This window comes from Chiloscyllium plagiosum, unplaced genomic scaffold (genome assembly GCF_037043375.1).
Source record: "Chiloscyllium plagiosum isolate Xiang-an unplaced genomic scaffold, Cpla_swu_hap1 HiC_scaffold_4, whole genome shotgun sequence".
NCBI lineage: Eukaryota > Metazoa > Chordata > Chondrichthyes > Orectolobiformes > Hemiscylliidae > Chiloscyllium > Chiloscyllium plagiosum.
In genome coordinates this window covers 36,253,544-36,273,532 of record NW_028270142.1, presented here as the reverse complement: position 1 = coordinate 36,273,532, position 19,989 = coordinate 36,253,544, and the positions used below count along the sequence as shown (strand labels likewise).

The 19,989-nt window shown below is 41.4% G+C and overlaps 1 protein-coding gene across 1 annotated transcript in view; it reads right to left on the bottom strand.

Moving 5' to 3' along the window:
- itga9 (integrin, alpha 9) overlaps nucleotides 1-19,989 on the bottom strand; it is a 389,627-nt gene that overhangs the window by 74,342 nt on the left and 295,296 nt on the right. Inside the window, exons 21-22 of the mRNA XM_043688825.2 lie at nucleotides 6,084-6,173; nucleotides 3,257-3,365 (exon numbers count right to left, since the gene is read on the bottom strand). Of these exons, the coding sequence (XP_043544760.2) occupies nucleotides 3,257-3,365; nucleotides 6,084-6,173 (199 nt within the window). The remainder of the gene's footprint in view (nucleotides 1-3,256; nucleotides 3,366-6,083; nucleotides 6,174-19,989) is intronic.

The window sequence follows — 19,989 nt, the reverse complement described above, 5'->3', positions numbered from 1 at the left end:
TGTACAGCTTTAAGTGTTCTACAAGTGCCAAGTTTCAAAAATAGCATCAATGTAAAATAAAGCCTCAGTAAAACATTCTCTTGACATCTTTAGGGATAAAGTGATTTGTAAAAATTCCAAATTTCAGTAGAATGCTGGACAATAACTCCTCCCCTACTATCATACCTTCCCCATTATGGGAAGGAGCACGATCAGAATGAGATAAATAAAAGCTGTCAATGGGGCCAAACAGGCATAGAATTGGGTTGGAATGTGTTTGCGAGCACTAAATGCATTTTCCCAAAGGGGTTGTTTATGATGAAAGGAATGCTTGTAGAAGAGAGCTTTATGTCCCCAGCCAAGAACTTGCACTATCCCAGAGGTACAAAAAGGGACTGAGTTTAATTAAAATAATGCTGAATGCTCTGAATGTTCAGGTCTTGGCAGCATTCAGACAAAACGAGAGTTCTATTCAGTTACATAGAACAAACTGCAGTGAGTCTCCCTACAAGTCAGGTCCACACAACCTGTGTTCTCTTAGAGATCAAAGATACACTATTAAAATGATTGAAATAAACATACTGCTTTGAAGTAGTATACAGTGAGAATATCAAGCTTTTTAGTTTAGGGTCTGAAACTGTTCTATAAATAAATACATTAGATTACTTTAACTCCTACAACACATTGAATACATCACTGAATTAGAACTACCATTTTCTAAACCTTGTCAATTTGAACTGTTGATATTTACAGCAGAAAAGGCTACTTTTTGGCCCATCCAGCTCCATATTGGAGTTGGTCAGAAGTGACTTATTGCTCAACTCTCTCCCAGAGCTCTGAATTTTCCTCAGCGTCTGTAAATTGTCAACCTTTTCCCTAAAGGAAGCAAATAATCTCCCATCAACCATTCCCTGTGACAGAGCATTCTGAGCTCCAACAATGTTTCACATAAATACTTTTCTCTAATCATCACCGCTCATTCTGTGAAGAATAGTTTGACCAGATCTAGTCACAAGTGGGGAGGCAGGGGGTTGAGTTTCAACTCCAAAGATGTGATGAATCCATGGAGATTGGAGGAGTGGAGTATTTGCTTAACTTTTCTTGGAGATCTACCTAAAAACACTGGCAGATCAGACACCTGATAGGCAGGGATAGGAAATAAGTGATAGGACACTGTACCAAGATGTGGGATTAAATCCTGCAGTCACTGAAGTAGCAAATGAAGACAGAAGGAAGCCTGAAATAATACAGCTGCAAATTTTCCTCAAGATACCTAGAGAAACCCTTCCTGGCCCCAAAAGGCAGCCTAAACAACTTTTTTAAAGCGAAGCTTTCTGGGCCACAGTTTCTGATTCACAATCTATGTCTCAGCATGCCTTGGAAAAGTCATCAATGTTCCTCCACTGAGATCTCTAATTCAAACAGCTGATCAGGTTCCAGGTACAGTAATGGAGTTGGACTGTAAATTTAATGAAGGCTCCTGTCCTTTGAGTGGGTCACATGCTTGCCATTACAAAACAGCAAGTTAAAATTGGAACACAACCAGAGGACAGCTTGACTAAAAGGGCAAATTTCCCATTATTTTAGCCTTCAACTCACCTACCTCACTGGCTCAACTCTCAATAAGCAGGAGATAAGAATTAAAATCAGGGCCATTGATCCACTATTCAAATTGTCTTAACAATTAATATTCTCAAATAGATCTCCTCTTGGTCTTCTTAACTCCAACAGAAGCACTGTCAGCATCTCTGGTCTCATCTCAACACAATGGATTTCCACCAATCATAGGAGTCTTCAGTAAATCTAGAAACACCTGAGGAGTGAGGGATGCCAAGCACAGTCCTTTGTAGCTCAATCTCATAATCTCTGATTAGACAGTTCAGTGAATAGTTCAATTCAAGAGCATCCCAAATCCAATCCGCCAATCTGCTGGCGTAAACCTCAAATCATAGGAGAACTGGGGTGCAGAAGGAGGCAATTTGTTTATTAAGTCTGCACCAGCTCTCTGAGCATTGAGGGTTACTGCCAAACATCGGCCTTTTATACTGTGACCCTGCACATTAATTCTATTTAAATAGACATCTAATACCTTTCTGAATAGCTCAATTGAATCTGCATCCACCAAACCTCCAGGCAGTGTATTCCAAACCACAATCACTATGTGTGAAAACCAATTTCTCTCCCCTTGCACTTGTTTTTTTTTAACGCAAAACATTTTTAAAGTGCACTTTCTGGTCCTTGATTCTCTTAAAAGAGTGAACAGCTTCCCCCTATCTACTCTCTCCAGATTATTCATGATTTTGGAAAGTTTCTATCAGATCTCCTCATGGTCTTCTCTCTAGAAACAGTCCCGATTTCTCCAACCTACCCTTATAACTGAAGTTTCGAATCCTTAAAACCAAATACTAATAATTTCCAAAATGTAAACAAAAAACTGAGAGCTGCAAATGGAAACACAAAATGAAATAAGTTATTTAAACTCATTAAATGTACAGCACCTAAACTTCCCCACCAGCGTTTTAAAATCTATTCACAAGAAATTAAATCCATTAACTGACATCTTGCAAATGAAGTTATCAAACTAGTGATCACTAACTGGTGTTTGTTCCTAACCTTTCGATTTTGGGTATATTCAGATATGTGCATGGGAAGCCGGGGATTCCCATCACATCATCTGCTTCTTGGTGGATGAGAAGCAGGTTGGCATTTTGGACGTGGACCCTTCCTGAGAGCAGTGCACTGGAGAGTTAGGTGTTCCTGGGTTATTCCTCTGTTTGGATGCTGGTAGGTTTCTTGTGAACATTGGTTACTGACATCAGTTGCTGTAGCTTCAAATCAGCTGACTTAGCACAGACCAGAGACTGAATCGGTTAGTATTTGATAAATGCACATGGAACTGAGTAACCAGCTGACAGCATTCTGTTGCTCTTACAGGGTACCAATATGTTTGTCAAATGCTGCAGGGCTTTGGAGTGTGGGTCAGAAAGAGGCGTTCAATCTATGTTCAATGATATCTGTGAATCTCTTGTCAGCATTTCAAGATTATGAAACTGCCTCAGAATAGGGTAGATTTTACTATTTCAGATGCCTGCTGAAATGGGAGCAAATATTTCAGCTTCAAGTAAAGGATTTGCTATAAACCCACATAATTTTTAACACTTGTTAAGGTTACATAGACCAAAATGATATTCTGGCAGAACATTTGTGCAACTACAAGATAGACCACTTTAAAATAATTGCTACTGAAAAGAGATTAATAGTGGCAAGAATAAATCACCTGAAATGTCAAATTAAAAGGTTGAAAAAGGCAGGACATGTCCTCCAATTGAATAAACTTTGATGCATCCACTGAATCACCATAAATAAAGGAAGTTGGGGAAATCGACCTATTTTAAAAAGAAACAAAGAGTTATCAACTGATAGTACTTTGTCCAACAGATTGAACATCAGGAATGACCAAAAGGTTGTGTTGAATTTGTTAACTAGCACCAGCATTATTCTTAAACATCTTCCTACAGGGTTAAGTAATTTTTAGTCTTGAGTTTCAAATTAATGGAACATTTCTCAGAGGCAACATTTAGGATTGAAGAACAAAACAGCACCTGATTGTTTAACTGAATTTATCATAAAGTCCAAAATCTCAATGTCATTTTATTCAATCCACTGATAATAGAATAAATTTAAAAGTGACATATGAATGTTATATATCGTTGATTAAAATGTAACAACTTGCACTTATTTCACAAAATGTTTCTGAATAGCCAAGATCTTTTTCATAGGTTGGGGAGTCCAAAACTAGAGACCACAGATTTAAGGTGACAGGGGAAAGACTTAAAAGGATTCTGTTTGTAATGCAGAGGGTGGTGAGTATTTGGAATGAGCTGTCAGAGGAAGTGGTGGAGGCAGGTACAATTACAATATATAAACGGCATCTGGATGGGTAAATAAATAGTTGGGTTAGAGGGATATGAACCAAGTGCTGGCAAAATACTGGCTAGGTCAGCTTGAGAAGTATGGTCAGCACGGATGAGTTGTACTGAAGGGTCTGATTCCGTGCATATGACTCTGTGACTTGGCACAGTATTGGAAGAGCAACAAAAACTTATCTTGGAGAGAAAGCTTCAAAGGTGTGATTAAAGACTTGGGAATATGTTCCAGAGAATGAGGTCTGGGTAGTAATTAAGTTTAGCCATGAATACAGGGACATAAACAGATGTGGGGTGCACAAGAAGCTGGAGTTAGGTGAGTTTTTTGGGGGTTTTGTTTTGCACCTGATCAGCTAACTGGTAGGACGTATCATCAGTTTGTTACAGAAACCACCCAATTGTCATTTCCAAGAACAATTTTTTTATAACAAGTATTACGACTGAACAACAACCAGAAAATCAATTCTTATTTTTGTGTTGATCAAAGGGAGCACTGGAAGTCCTACCCTGTCACTTCCCAAAAAACCATATACAGTCTAATGTCATGGCCACCTTTCTACAATGTAATGCTTGGAGTATCCAAAGGGTTAATTACTAAACAAGATGTTTCTATTCCAGAGAGTTGCAGTAACTTCAAAGTTGCAGATTTCTAAATTGGCACTTGAGAAATGAGTCAGGAGTCAGTGAACCCATTACTAATAAATTATCAACTTTGACATAACAGTGGGCGTTTCCCTACACAAAAAGCACAAAGAGGAAGTCATCTGACAACAGTGAAGGTCTGTAACATCCTTTGGAAACTGTACACAAAGACAAAGTTTGATATGTACTTCCAGTTCTTCCTGTATCGGGTATTATCAAGAGATCTGTCTTTTTCTTTACAGTGTAACTCTTTCCCCTCTCCAATTGGTGTTCTTGTCTGATCAGGTTTCCCTGCACTCCCATTACCCCATTACCCCATTACCCTGTACTCAATTCTCACAACTCATGGATTACAATCAGTTCCATTATAGTGGCTTTATCTTCCATTGCTATCTAATGTATAAGATTTCCGAATTAGAATCCCCCTCTACTTTGTTCATAACTTTATTAGTAACTGTTACCCTCTCTTTAATATCTTCTACTCCACTTTAATGTTGCACACAGAAAAGCATGTGCAAATTTTATGCTGTAAGTGTCACATTGGGAGAGGAAAGTAAATCATTGTGCTGTGGTTATGCCTGCTACCTTCTGATCTCCAGTCTGAGGCCTCCCTTTAGAGCCCCTTTTTCAATATCCCTGTTTTCTGATCCTCAACCATCCTTAGCAGCAGCCTAAATTTGATCTTTTAACAAAAACTTTAATGGAATGTTGCTTTTGTTTGTTCAGCCAGTATTCATTGCCCTTCCCTAATTTCTCAGAGGGCAGTTCAGAGTCAACAATGTCACCGCTGGTCTGGAGTCATATGTAGACTGGACCAGGTAAGGATGGCAGGTTTTCTTTCCAAGGGGAAGGTGAGGACTGCAGATGCTGGAGATTAGAGTTGAGAGTGATGCTGAAAAAGCACATGTCACGCAGCATCCAAGGAGCAGGAGAATCGATGTTTCGGGCAAGAGCCCTTTATCAGGAATGCCCGAAACGTCGATTTTCCTGCCCCTGGGATGCTGCCTGACCTGCTGCGCTTTTCCAGCGCCTCACTCTCGACTCAGGCTCCTATTCCTGCCAATACTGAACCAGATGGCTTTTCATGACAATCGAACGTGATTACATGATTACTGTTGGCGCAGCTTTCTAACTCCAGATTTTTACTGAATTCAAATTTGAATCCCACCATCTACCTTGGTGGGATTCAAACCCAAGTCACCTGAACATCAGCCTGGGCGTCTGGATTGCCAGCTCAGTCACAATTCCATTAGGCCGCTGTCTCCCCGTCTCTACTCTTTGCTGACGGGCTGCTTTCATCATTCCAGCTGGATGCTGAGCAAGTCCAAGATCCAACATCAGCAGCCAACAAGCCGCTTGGCCCCTCCATACGCTTCATGATTCAGGTGCAATGATTCATCTGTGCACCCCCACTCCACCACTCCCCCCACATCAAAAGATGTGGGCAACTGAATTTCTACTCTACAGTCTTATCTATTACAAATTACATTCCAGAATATTCATTTCAAATCTTGCCATTACGCTGGTCAAATTTACCCTGTAATGGCTGTGTCCACTTCATGTTTCAAAGGCATTGTAAGGATGAGGGTGTTATCAAACAGAGATTCATTACGCTCAACATTTCCACTGCAAAATAAAAAGAAACAACATTTATTTCAGAGGCTGCTTCAACAATGTATAAAAAAAGTTAGACATTTCAAACTGCTGTATCAGAAACAACGTGCAATTAAATAATTGTAATGATGTACTTTGATATCAAATAATGGTGCGATGGGGCAAATTCCTGAGTTTATACAATATCAGCACAAAGCTTGAAAATAGCTTGACTTTTCCTGCTGCTCGTGTTTGACTTGTAGAAATCAATTGCGAACCAGCTGCTCCGTTCAACATTTCTGAACAGCATGTTCAAATGTTGCGATCATTTGATATTTTTGTAGACAAGTAATGATGTCCCACTGGGTTAGAAAGGAAATTTAAGGCAACGGGAGAACTTCAGATGCAATGCAATATTATCGCAAACAGATTAGAAACACTCTGTTGGCATGAAGCTCTCAAGGTCATGATGAATGGATAAAAAATTAAAATGCTGTTTAGCCCAGGAGAATTACATCCCACTGTAGGAGGCACAAAGGTTCTCTTTGTCATGTATCACAGCAAAAGGAGGAATAAAATCCTGACATTTCAGCTTAGCACGTTGCAGGTGACAGGATATTTCAATAAAATTATATGCTAAATTTGAAATAAAAATAATCGTATAACAGGTCAATTTATTTTAAAAATGGGATCATTTAAAAAGAAATGAAGGTTAATGCAGGCCTGAAATCAGTGGAGTGCCACAAGGATCGGTGCTGGGTCCTCTACTTTTTGTAATTTATATAAATGATTTGGATGTGAGCATAAGAGGTATAGTTAGTAAATTTGCAGATGACACCAAAATTGGAGGTGTAGTGGACAGCGAAGAAGGTTACCTCAGATTACAACAGGATCTTGACCAGATGGGCCAATGGGCTGAGAAGTGGCAGATGGAGTTCAATTCAGATAAATGTGAGGTGCTGCATTTTGGAAAGCAAATCTTAGCAGAACTTATACACTTAATGGTAAAGTCCTAGGGAGTGTTGCTGGACAAAGAGACCTTGGAGTGCAGGATCATAGCTCCTTGAAAGTAGAGTTGCAGGTAGACAAGGTAGTGAAGAAGGCGCTTGGTATGCTTTCCTTTATTGGTCTGAGTATTGAGTACAGGAATTGGGAGGTCATGCTGTGGCTATACAGGACATTGGTTAGGCCACTGTTGGAACATTACATGCAATTCTGGTCTCCTTCCTATAGGAAGGATGTTGTGAAACTTGTAAGGTTCAGAAAAGATTTATAAGGATGTGGTCAGGGTTGTGGGATTTGAGCTATAGGGAGAGGCTGAATAGGCTAGGGCTGTTTTCCCTGGAGCGTTGGAGGCTGAGGGGTGACCTTAGAGAGGTTTATAAAATGATGAGGGGCTTGCATAGGATAAATAGACAAAGTCTTTTCTCTGGGGTAGGGGAGTCCAGAACTAGAGGGCATAGGTTTAGGGTGAGAGGGGAAAGATATAAAAGAGACATATGGGGCAACCTTTTCATGCAGAGGGTAGTACGTGTATGGAATGAGCTGCCAGAGGTAATGGTAGAGGCTGGTACAATTGCAACATTTAAAAGGCATCTGGATGGTATATGAATGGGAAGGGTTTGAAGTAATATGGGCCAGGTGCTGGCAGGTGGGACTAGGTTGGGTGGGGATATCTGGTTGGCATGGATGAGTTGGACCAAAAGATCTGTTTCCATGCTGTACATCTCTATGACTCTATGACTCTAATGTTTTAGAAACAGGGACTTCATTAGAATTGGAAACTGAAAGCTAAGTAGGCTATCTAGAGGAACTGAACTAAAAAGGAGACGGAAAATAAGAGGTACTCGCTTGAGATTTTTATTGAAAAGCCAAGAGGTAATAACTGGTGGAAGCTGTATCAATCAACTTGAAGGAAAGAATCGGAGTCTTGCTCTCTGGAGAGGTCAAGCCCCAGTTTTTGTTCTGAGCTGGGCGTGCAGAAATGACAGAACTTGCCAATCTGCAAATCTGACTTTTTTAAATGGCTACCTCAACTTCCAATATTTGGTACTGAGAGTGACGGTGAGGCAGGGGAGCGAAGACAAGCCAGGATGACCTGAACAGGAAGCCCACGATAAAGGCTGGATCGATGAAAAGCTGCTTGGGTGCCTGGCAGCCTCTGCCATATTGCTCAGAATTTATAAATAAGGGCTAAAATATAGAATATCTCTTCTGCCCTCACCTCCTTTATTCCTCATGCTCTATCTATGCCAAATTATGTCGTGTAGGCAAACAGGACAGCCAGAAACACACTTTCCAAGCCACAAAATGCCAGTTATCAAATCCCCATTGAACCCATACCCACCACATCACCCCTGGCTCTTTATATCCTCTATACCAATGTAGAGTCAACTCATAGTGAAAGTGAGGACTGTAGATGCTGGAGATTAGAGGCAAGAGTGTGGTGCTGGAAAAGCACATCAGGTCAGGCAGCATCCAAGGAGCAAGAAAATCAATGTTTCAGGCAAAAGCCCTTCATCAGGAATAAGGATGTGAACTGAGGGGTGGTGAGATAAATGGGAGAGGGGGTGGGGCTAGGGGGGAAGGTAGCTGAGAGTGCAATAGGTGGATGGAGGTGGGAGTAATGGTGACAGGTCAGAGAGGACGTTGGAGCAGATCAGTGGGAAGGAAGATGGACAGGTAGGACAGGTCATGAGGGTAGTGTCTAGTTTGAAGGTTGGAACAGGGATAAGGTGAGGAGAGGGGAAATGAGGAAACTGGTTAAATCAACATTGATGCTGTGTGGTTGGAAGTTCCTGAGGTGGAAGACGAGGCATGACAAGGGAGTGACAATGGTGGAAACCCAGGACCTGCATGTCCTCTGCAGAGTGGGAGGGGGAGTGGGAGGGGGAGTTGAAGTGTTCGGCCACGGGGCAGTGGGGTTGGTTGGTGTGGGTGTACCAGAGATGTTCTCTGAAGCAATCTGCAAGTAGGCATTCTGTCTCCCCAATGCAGAGGAGACTGTATCAGGAGCAATGGATGCAATAAATGACATGTGTGGAAGTGCAGGTGAAACTTTGATGGATGTGGGAGGCTCTGTTGGGACCTGGACGGAGGTGAGGGGGGAGGTGTGGGTGCAGGTTTTGCAATTCCTGCAGTGGCAGGGGCTGATGCCAGGAGAGGAGGGTTGGTGGGTGGCGTGGACCTGACAAGGACAGACCCCGCCCCCCCCCACCCCGGTCCTCACCTTCCCCTCATCTACATTGGGGAGACAGGATGCCTACTTGCAGATTGCTTCAGAGAACATCTTCAGGATTCCCACCCCAACCAACCCCACCTCCCCATGGCCGAACACTTCAACTCCCCCTCCCATTCCGCCAAGGACATGCAGGTCCTGGGCCTCCTCCATTGCCACTCCTTAACTACCTGACACCTGAAGGAAGAATGCCTCATCCTCCGCATCGGGATCCTCCAACCCCATGGTATCAATGTGGGTTTCACCAGTTTCCTCATCCCCCTTCCCCCCACCTTATCCCAGTTCCAACCTTCCAACTTGGAACTGCTCTCATGACTTGTCTTACCTGTCCATATTTCTTCCTACCTATCCGCTCCACCCTCCTATCCGACCTATCACCTTTACCCCCACCTCCACCTACCTATTGCGCTCTCGGCTACCTTCCCCCCAGTCCCACCCCCCTCCCATTTATCTCACCACTCCCTCGGTTACAGCCTCATTCTTGATGAAGGGCTTTAGCCCGAAACATCAATTCTCCTGCTCCTCGGATGCTGCTTGACCTGCTGTGCTTTTCCAGCACCACACTCTCGACACGAGAGTCCACTCATGCCAACTCACCTATACCCTTTACCATGTCAACTGATCTCTTATTCAGCAGGACCCAGACACAGGTGAGAAAAAAAAATCAGTTCTATTCAATAAAGTATATTATTTACTTCATTGTATTGAGCATAAAACTTCCATTCATAAAAACATATTACTATATTTAAATTCACTCCCCTTAATAGAGCCTTGTAAAATGAACAATTCATTCACATGAAAAATATTGGAATTCATGGTGACACATCAAAGACTTGAAAACCACTTTGTTGGTGTCAATTAAATGATGATAATAATGGCAACTATGGTGATGCGAGATCACAGATAAAGAGAAATTAGGAGCAGAAGTAGTCTATTTAACCCTTTACTCCTGTTCCACCATTCAATATAATCAGAGCAGATCCTCTATCTCAATCTCATTTTCCTGCTTATTCCCTATTTCCCTGATGCCTTTAACATTTAAACATTTATCTCTTTCTTGAATATATTCAGTGATTTGGCCTCCATGGCCTTCTGTGGTAGAGAATTCCACAGATTCACTCTTCTTTGAGTGAAAAAATCTTTCCTCATCTCAATCTTGAATGGTAATCCCATACCCTGAGGCTGGTTCTAGATTCTCCAAAATGGGGAAAGCATCTCCTTTTCAACTCTGATGTATAAAGCCTCAGTCAAGCTAATCTCTCCTCTTCGGGCAGTTCTACCAGAACCAGCCACGTAAAACTGTCCTGTACTCCCTCACTGGTAAATATATCCTTTTTTTAAGTAGGGAGATGAAAACTGCATGTAATACTACAAATGTAATCTCACCAAAGCTCTGTGTAACTGTAGTAAGACATCAATTCATATCCTCTCACAATGAAGACCAATATACAATTTGCCTTTCTAATTGCTTGATGCATACATTTTTTTAAAAAATGGAGCTAGCTGGATAATTAAATCATTAACTACCTTACTCCCTTGTGATGTTGTTGAGATAAATATACTGGATACACACATATGGTGACAACATGTTTGAGAACATACAGGTGGGATCTTCTCAGCACAGGATGATATGTTCCAAGCATACATAATGCGATGCGTTTTAGGTACACACTGAGATGGAACAACCCTAGGTTATCCAATATTTCCTCATGGCTGTAATTTTCAAGCTCTGGCAGCATTCTTGTTAATCATCGTACTCTTGATACAATAATTATGTCTTGTATCATGCTGGCTAGAACTGTGCATAAAAACTTCAGTTATGACCTAATTAGTTTCTTAAATAGATCCAGCACTATATTCCCGCTTTTGCATTCAATGCTTTGCCCAATAAGGGAAGGCATTCCATATGCCTTCTTTAACACCTTATTTCCCTGCTCTACTACATTCAGGGATCTGTTGCCTCCCACCAAGATCTCTCACTTCCTTTAAACCTCTCAATACCCACCCTTGTGTTGTTTGCTTTGTTTCCCTTCTCTAAATATATAACATTGCACTATAGAATTCCATTTATCACTTTTCAACCCATTCAACAGTGGTATCATTTTGTAGTTAACAGCATCCTCTTCACTATCAACCACCTGGCCAACTTCTGTGTTGTCCTCAAATTCCCATGCCTCTCAGATTTAAATAATTAATATATGACACAAACTTCAAGAGCCCCAAAACTGAGCACTATGGAAACCACTTAGTGACGTGCTTTAGCACACAAAATGTAACAATGTTTTCTAGGTACTCATGAAATGCTAACGGGTTCTGGATATGCAGAAAACAGCAATAATATGCACTGAATATGAAGAAGTCGCAATGTTTTCAGATTACACAGAGAATAACATAGACTTTTCCAATTTATTCTGAATATACATAGACTAGCAGGGTATAAGAAGTTGATCATTTGATTTGGGTACACAGAAGACAGCAATATTTATTGGATAGATAATTGGAACATTTCTTTTGAGTAAACACAGAACAATATGTGCTGGTTTTAGAAAGGATGGCAATGAGTTCTGGGAAGATAAAATCATACCGATGGCATGTTTAATTTGGTATTAGGCATTCCATTAGCACTGTTGTGGTAAATATATTGCAATGTTAAAGAAATTATTTCCCATGAGAATTACAGGCAAAATCGTCTGAGGAACAGAATCATGGCTTGCTGGCTTAAGCAAACCATTTCACTCATCCCAGCTTCCCACACACAAAAAAACAACCCACATTTACACTGGTGCAGACCGTGTACTGACCTTTTTGAATCTAAATCAAAACAGTAAAAGATAATGGAGAAGAGAAGCAGTGTGGTAGGATTTATTTTGAACAAGTGCCAAAAGTAGCTGCGATGCATCTTTGACTCAGTTATTCACTGTCTGAGTAAGTTCTCATAATCCCAATAACAAGCTTTTCAAAAGGAATTACAATTCCAATGCAATGAGATGCCTAATGAGTATCAGTGAGAAGAAATTTCTAGGCAAGGATAGTTCATGTGGCTGTTGAGTCAGGGAATGTTTGTATATCTGTCTAAATTCAGATATCTGGTAAACAGTATAAACTTCCCCTGTCCCAATACAATTCTGGATTAGTGGTGCTGGAAGAACACAGCAGTTCAGGCAGCATCCGAGGAGCAGGAAAATCGGGCAAAAGCTCGTCATCAGGAATAAAGGCAGAGAGCCTGAAGCGTGGAGGGATAAGCCAGAGGAGGGTGGGGGTGGGGAGAAAGTAGCATAGAGTACAATAGATGAGTGGGGGAGGGGATGAAGGTGATAGGTCAGGGAGGAGGGTAGAGTGGATAGGTGGAAAAGAAGATAGGCAGGTAGGACAAGTCATGGGGACAGTGCTGAGCTGCAAGTTTGGAACTGGGGTGAGGTGGGGGAAGGGGAAATGAGGAAACTGGTGAAGTCCACATTGATGCCCTGGGGTTGAAGTGTTCCGAGGCGGAAGATGAGGCATTCTTCCTCCAGGCGTCTGGTGGTGAGGGAGCGGCGGTGAAGGAGGCCCAGGACCTCCATGTCCTCAGCAGAGTGGGAGGGGGAGTTGAAATGTTGGGCCACAGGGCGGTGTGGTTGATTGGTGCGGGTGTCCCGGAGATGTTCCCTAAAGCGCTCTGCTAGGAGGCATCCAGTCTCCCCAATGTCGAGGAGACCGCATCGGGAGCAACGGATACAATAAATGATATTAGTGGATGTGCAGGTAAAACTTTGATGGATGTGGAAGGCTCCTTTAGGGCCCTGGATTGAGGTGAGGGAGGAGGTGTGGGTGCAGGTTTTGCAGTTCCTGTGGTGGCAGGGGAAGGTCCCAGGATGGGAGGAGGACATGGACCTGATCAGGTAGTCACGGAGGGAACGGTCTTTGCGGAAGGCGGAAAGGGGTGGGGAGGGAAATATATCCCTGGTGGTGGGGTCTTTTTGGAGGTGGCGGAAATGTCAGCGGATGATTTGGTTTATGCGAAGGTTGGTAGGGTGGAAGGTGAGCACCAGGGGCGTTCTATCCTTGTTACGGTTGGAGGGGTGGGGTCTGAGGGCAGAGGTGCGTGATGTGGATGAGATGCGTTGGAGGGCAGCCTGCGAAGGTTTACCTGTCCCAATACGAGTCCAGTACAGTGATTGCATAATGATCTTTGTGATCTCAGGATGCCTAAAACCCTCACAACCAGTGTATTTAGAAGGTTAGTGACTTGTAATGAAGACTTGTGGGCGGCACGGTGGCACAGTGGTTAGCACTGCTGTCTCACAGCGCCGGAGACCCGGGTTCAATTCCCGCCTCAGGCGACTGACTGTGTGGAGTTTGCACGTTCTCCCCGTGTCTGCGTGGGTTTCCTCCGGGTGCTCCGGTTTCCTCCCATAGTCCAAAGATGTGAGGGTCAGGTGAATTGGCCATGCTAAATTGCCCATAGTGTTAGGTAAGGGGTAAATGTAGGGGTCTGGGTGGGTTGCGCTTCGGCGGGTCGGTGTGGACTTGTTGGGCCGAAGGGCCTGTTTCCACACTGTAATGTAATCTAAAAAAAAATGCTGACAAAATACACACTGACCGAGAAAGGTCCACTAAACTTTGGCAAGTGAGCCAAGCAAGATATAGGTCCATATAAAAATTATTAGTAACAAGACTGCAAGGTAAATATTTTGGATTGCATACTATTCTATTTCATTGTGCTAAATTTTGTCAGAATAACAATATCTTGTACCTATGCAGTGAATCATATTAATTACATTTGGAAAAGCAAAAAACGGATTCATATTTGACTTAATAAAAAGAAAGTTAGCTTTTGAATTGTTCCACTCAGTTATTTTCCTTTTCTTAGTGAGCCAGACTGCACTCACTCCACGAGAATAACATTTGGCCTCTTTTGGCAGTGCCAGGTTCATTGTGGGATGGCTCTTGTATCCGTAGCAGACATGGGCCTGTTTCCACATAAAGCATGGAGCTTGGCTATTGAATTCATCAGGAAATAGCTTTAGATTATTTACTGTGTAAATAATCTCAATGTACCTGGTTTGTGTTAGGCGCAGAAATGTCAGTGAGTTTAAAAGTTTGCTGAGTGAGGGTTTGTCTGCGCTAAAAAGTAATTACATCTTACACTATTAACTATGTCAGTATGCAGTTAATGTTTTTGCTAATAACTGTATTTTTGCCATATATGGAATCAATCTCTGAATTCTTGTGCGTATTCAGCCAGACTCCTATAACTGCTAATCTTGGCTTAAGGTCCTCTGAGTAAATCAATTTTTCTCCCTGTTATTTTTCATCCAAAAAATTCAACGCATATTTGAACTCTCAAAGTTCACTTTAGTGCAACTATTATCAGTGGATATTTCTGCAGGACTATCTGAGTATTCCTTGCTATCTTTCAAAGAGCAATGTTCCAGTACTTGTACAGCAATACTAGCTACAGACAGAGAAGCTAGACTTAACCACTGTTTTGTAACATTGATGAATCGAGCAATGGATAGCTGTTCCTTATTGACTAAGGATTAAATTACAAAGTGCACAAAATAAAGAGCACAAGCTACATCTTGCCTTGAAATGCCGACGACAAATGGTTTATTGTGGCTTGTGCTATGGATTAGTGCATTTCTCATATACACATCCCATGGAACGAAGGGCTTAAACTAGATTTAGTGCAATAGCAGTTTTCCTTTAATAGAAGTATTGCTTGGAGATCTGACTGGAAAGCATTACCCTAGAGAAGCTGAATTGCCCTCGCTCCCAGAACCATCTAAAGCAGACCATTTAAAAGTGTGTGAATGATAAAATATCCCTTTATTTAGTTTAATAATTCCTGACACCTAAATGTTCATAATCCCTGCTAATAAAATATTGGGTTGGATCTGAAACTGTTTTTTTACAGCAGCCCATGTCTCAGGAGACAGTTTTAACCAAGCACTAAACTACATCAATGAATATATGGATAGCACAGGCGCTATCAGCCACGATCGAGAATGGCAGAGCAGGCTTGAGATGTGGAATAACCTATTCCTGCTTCCAAATTCGTAAAAACGAGTCTCTGTCGTTAAACAGAGCAGATTGTATTTTGTAGGCCAATAATTTTGTAAATACGCTGACTAGCCCTGTCATCTTGCCCAGTGTATGGTGTAGGTACATCATGAAGTTACGTAAAGCCATCTCCACTGAGTCATAAGTGGTACCTGTGAATGATGTCACGATATAATTGCCAAATTGTGCTGACTCCTGTGCACCAGAGGTTTCCTCAGACAGTCCCAGCAAACCCAGCAGTGGTCAGGACAAAATTGCTTACAAACTCCATCTTGCTTTAATTTGATGTAACCACTTCTGCATAAATTACACTAGGCAAATCAACAGTTCAGCAGTTTGAATCTAAACACTTGAGATTTGAAAGAATTTTTTTGAAATGAGTTGCATTTACACAGTGCCTATCAAGTCCTCTGAACTTCCTAAACCATATTACAACAACTATAGGGTGGCCTTGTTGCAATATTGGGTCAAGCCTGTCTGGAATCACGTGCAGAAATTAATTTGCAATACTGATGGCATGCAAAAAAATGCCGTGGTTTATATGTGGACACCAAGATCTCACAAAGCAGTGAAGTGAAAGACCAATAAACCTGTTAGTTGATGTTGCTGCTAGGAACAGAAATGTTGGCCAAGACCCCAGCAGAGCTCCCTCCTCTTGGACTGTCACAATGTCAGTTATCACTATCTTAATTTCTAGGATGACACACTATATTTTGCTCCAGAAAAGCTGTTATACTCAGGCAATTGTTTGTTATCAATGTTTCTCTCCATTTCTGATTCTTTTTCACTCTCACTATTGCCTGTTTAGTTCTGTCAGGATGGGCATCTATACAATACAAAGTGCTGAAGCAGATCAGAGAACAGATGGGGGCAGGGTAGAGCTGCTGAAGCTGCCTGAAAACTAAGGCAGACAAAGGCACCACCCATAACTCAAAGAAGGAAGTTGTTTAGTTAACAGTTTACAGATACTTTAGAACAATAGTTTTAGAGAAGTGCCCTGATTATACTTAAACTTCCAAATCTTCTTACTTCTGAGTCAGTTTGAGACAGTGCTGATTTTTGAAAGAGAAAGGAAGCTAAACAAAGCCCCTGTCTTGATCCCAATCAATAAATCTAGGGTCTCTTTTATTGGATGGGAACAGTACAGCATTTAATAAATACCGTACGTCTTTCAGGATATTGACTCACAACAATCAAATCCTTCCTCTTCTCCCACCCTCTCTCCCCACCCTCACCCCACTTAAACTCAACAAACAGCTGGTTTGAATTAAGATTATCCCAGGAACTACAAGAATGCTGCATCTGAGTGTATTATGCAATTTATTTGTTTAGCAGACTCCATACAATCTAGAATGTAGGACAGTGCCCAAGCCAAAATCTAGTGTTATAATTCACCCTATTCATTTTTCATGCTTCTGTGTATCTTGTAAACTATTTCAAGTAAATACTTGACTCAGAGGGTTTTTTTTAAACAGTTTTATTCCTTGCAATTATCATCTCAATATAAACTTCCAACAAACTGAAAGCATGTTTTATTGCACTAACTTCTACTATTACACAGCTTGTTACAGCCTGACAGGTGATGATATACTTACAATCATAAATATGTATTTACTTGGAAGAGGCAACTTCCAGTCTGAATAGGGCTATGATTAGGGATGGAAGAGAATGTCCTCAAGCCAAGGATTCAAATCCTATCATGATAACTGGTAGAATTCTCAGGGATCAATGAAGAGGGAGCCCAAAACATCAGTGCAAATGATAATGCTGAAGCATTTGCAATTATCTTAAGCCAGGCGGACAGAGTGGATATCCAGCTCAGCCTCCTGTTGAGGCCTTCAGTATCACTGATGCCATCTTTCAGTCAACTGGATCCACACCGGAGGCACTGGATCCTAACATTCTAGCAATGGTACTGAAGACCTGTGCTCCAAAACTTGCTCCACTCCTCAAACTGTTCCAGTACAGCTGCAGCACTGGCATTTACACAAAAATATGGAAAACTACTCAGGTAGATGTTATACAGAAAAACAAGGACAAATCAACTCAAACTAATTTTATCCCATCCATTGACTCTCAATTATCATCACAGGGATGGAAGTAGTCATCAATATGGCTATCAAGTGGCCTTTTCTCAAACATAACCTGCACACTAATGGTCAAGTTAAGTGCTAACAGTAAAATCAAACAAAATAAACAGAGGATGTTGAATATCTGAAACAAAAACAGAAATTGCTGGAGAAACTCAGCATAAGGATTCTGAAAAAGAGTGTCTAGACTCGAAATGTTAACTCGGCCTTCTCTCCACAGATGCTGCCAAACCAGTTGTGTTTCTCCAGCAATTTCTGTTCTTGTTTTCATTCTAACAGGCCTACTCAGCTGCTGACCTCACAGCGGCCTTGGTCCAAACATGAAGAAAAAAGTTGATCTTTATAATAACATCAAGAAGCCCTATCAAAACTGGAGTCAATGAGAATTAAGGGGTAAACTGCTTGTTGGAGCCATCCCGGGCACAAAGAAAGATGGTTATGCTGGTTGGAGGTCACCTATGGCCCTCAGATATCTCTACAGGAGTTCCTCAGGAGAGTGTCCAAAATCCAAACATCTTCAGCTGCTTTATCGATGACCTTCCCTCCATGATGATGTCAGAACTTGGGATGTGCACTGATGATTGCACAATGTCCATCAACGATCATGACTCCTCAGATACTGAAGCAGTCCATGGCGAATTGCAGCAACAACTGGACAATATCCAGGTTTGGGAAATAACAGTTCAACTCCAAAAATAACTGACAATATCCATTTATAAGGAGACAGAATCTAACCATTGCCCCTTGACATTCAATGACATTACAATCACTGAATCCCCTCTATTAACATCCTCGATGTTGCTATTGACCAAAAACCGAAGTGGATCAGCCATATACATGCTGTAATTTCACAAGCAGATCAGAGGCTAGGAATTCTAATGATTCACCTCGTGACTCCCCAACAACTGTCTACCATCTACAAAGCACAAATCCGGAGTGTGATGAAATACACTCCATCTGGCTGGATGAGTGCAGCTCCAGGACATTCGAGAAGCTTGACACCATACAAGACAAAGCAGCTGGACAGATTGGACCTTCAATATTCACTCCCTTTTCTACAAGCGCACAGAGGAAGCACTGTGTAATATGAATAGAGAGGCACTCAAACAGCTCACCAAATCTCCTTAGACAGTATCTTCCAAATAATATCTTACTACCTAAAGAGACAAGGTCAGCAGGTACATTGCAAGACTACCATCTGCTATTTCCCTTCCAAGAGACACTTCATCCTGACTTGGAGGTATATCATCTATCATTCTGGATCTCCCTCCCTAACAGCATTATAGGTGTACCTACACCACATGGAGAGCAGTAGTTCAATAAGGCTACTCAACAACAACTTCCAAAGGGCAATTAAAGGTGGGCAATAAATACTGCCTCAGCTAATGATGCTCACATCCCATAAATTAATTACATTAAAGTGAAAGATTGGTGGGTGAATGGAGACAAGGAGATGAAAATGAAGGATTCTTACTGGATGAAACAAGGGAGAAGGAGCCATTTAGATTCCCTTTGCCCCTTGCAAATGGCTGGGAATTTGGTACTTAAGAGTTTCTCAAAGCTAGCAACAGCTTCTAGAAAAACAGCATGAATCAAGGACCCTTTTTTTTTCAAGTAAATACAGTCACATCTGTATGTGACAACATGCCACATGATCAAATATCATGTGGGTCCAAATGTCATATGTTCCAACTTAAGTTGGGAACCCTAAAGTGAGCTTAACATTCACTGCCAAATGAGATTTAATTCCAGTGTTGTGCTACCACAGATTGACCGAAATGAAAGAAACCAGTTTCAGATTGCAAGAGCGCAATTTACTTATTAAAAAAAGCATATCTGCATAAATCGAGTTTCCTCACAAATGATACCGGTTTGAATTCCCCTCAACACTTTAACATTAACATATTCTATTAACATGACTGTGCTGCAGAATGTTTTAGTTAGATCAGTTCTGGATAATACAACATACATGTGAAGAGGATCAACAGAAACCTCATTAATTACCTGTAATTGGTGAACTGGTAGGTACTTTTGTTTCTCAGTGCTAAAGCATACATGTTTATGCTGTATCTGTGGAAACCTTCTCCCTGAACTGAAAATAGTTTCCAGTTCTGCTTTTAATCAGCCGTGTGTAACCTCTTGACTCTAACTTGTCTTGGAAAGGTCAACCAAATCCAAATAAATGCCTAAGCTAACCCAAAATGACCTGAACAGGGCAATTTTGATTGAAATATAAATAGCCAAATTCAGTCCATCCTGACCTTTTCAAAGTAAGTTGACAGTACTGATAATTGTAGAGAAAAGAATGTGCAAAGTTATTAGTGAAAATTCACTATTTGGTCCACTGAAAAATTATTCTTTCACGAATTGTTTAAATTGTTTTTGCCATCGTATTCGCAACATCCCAAGTGTAGCAGCTTCTTCCGTTTACATGATAAACAAAACACTCCAAATTAGAGATGCTGAGTTTGGCTTGGCA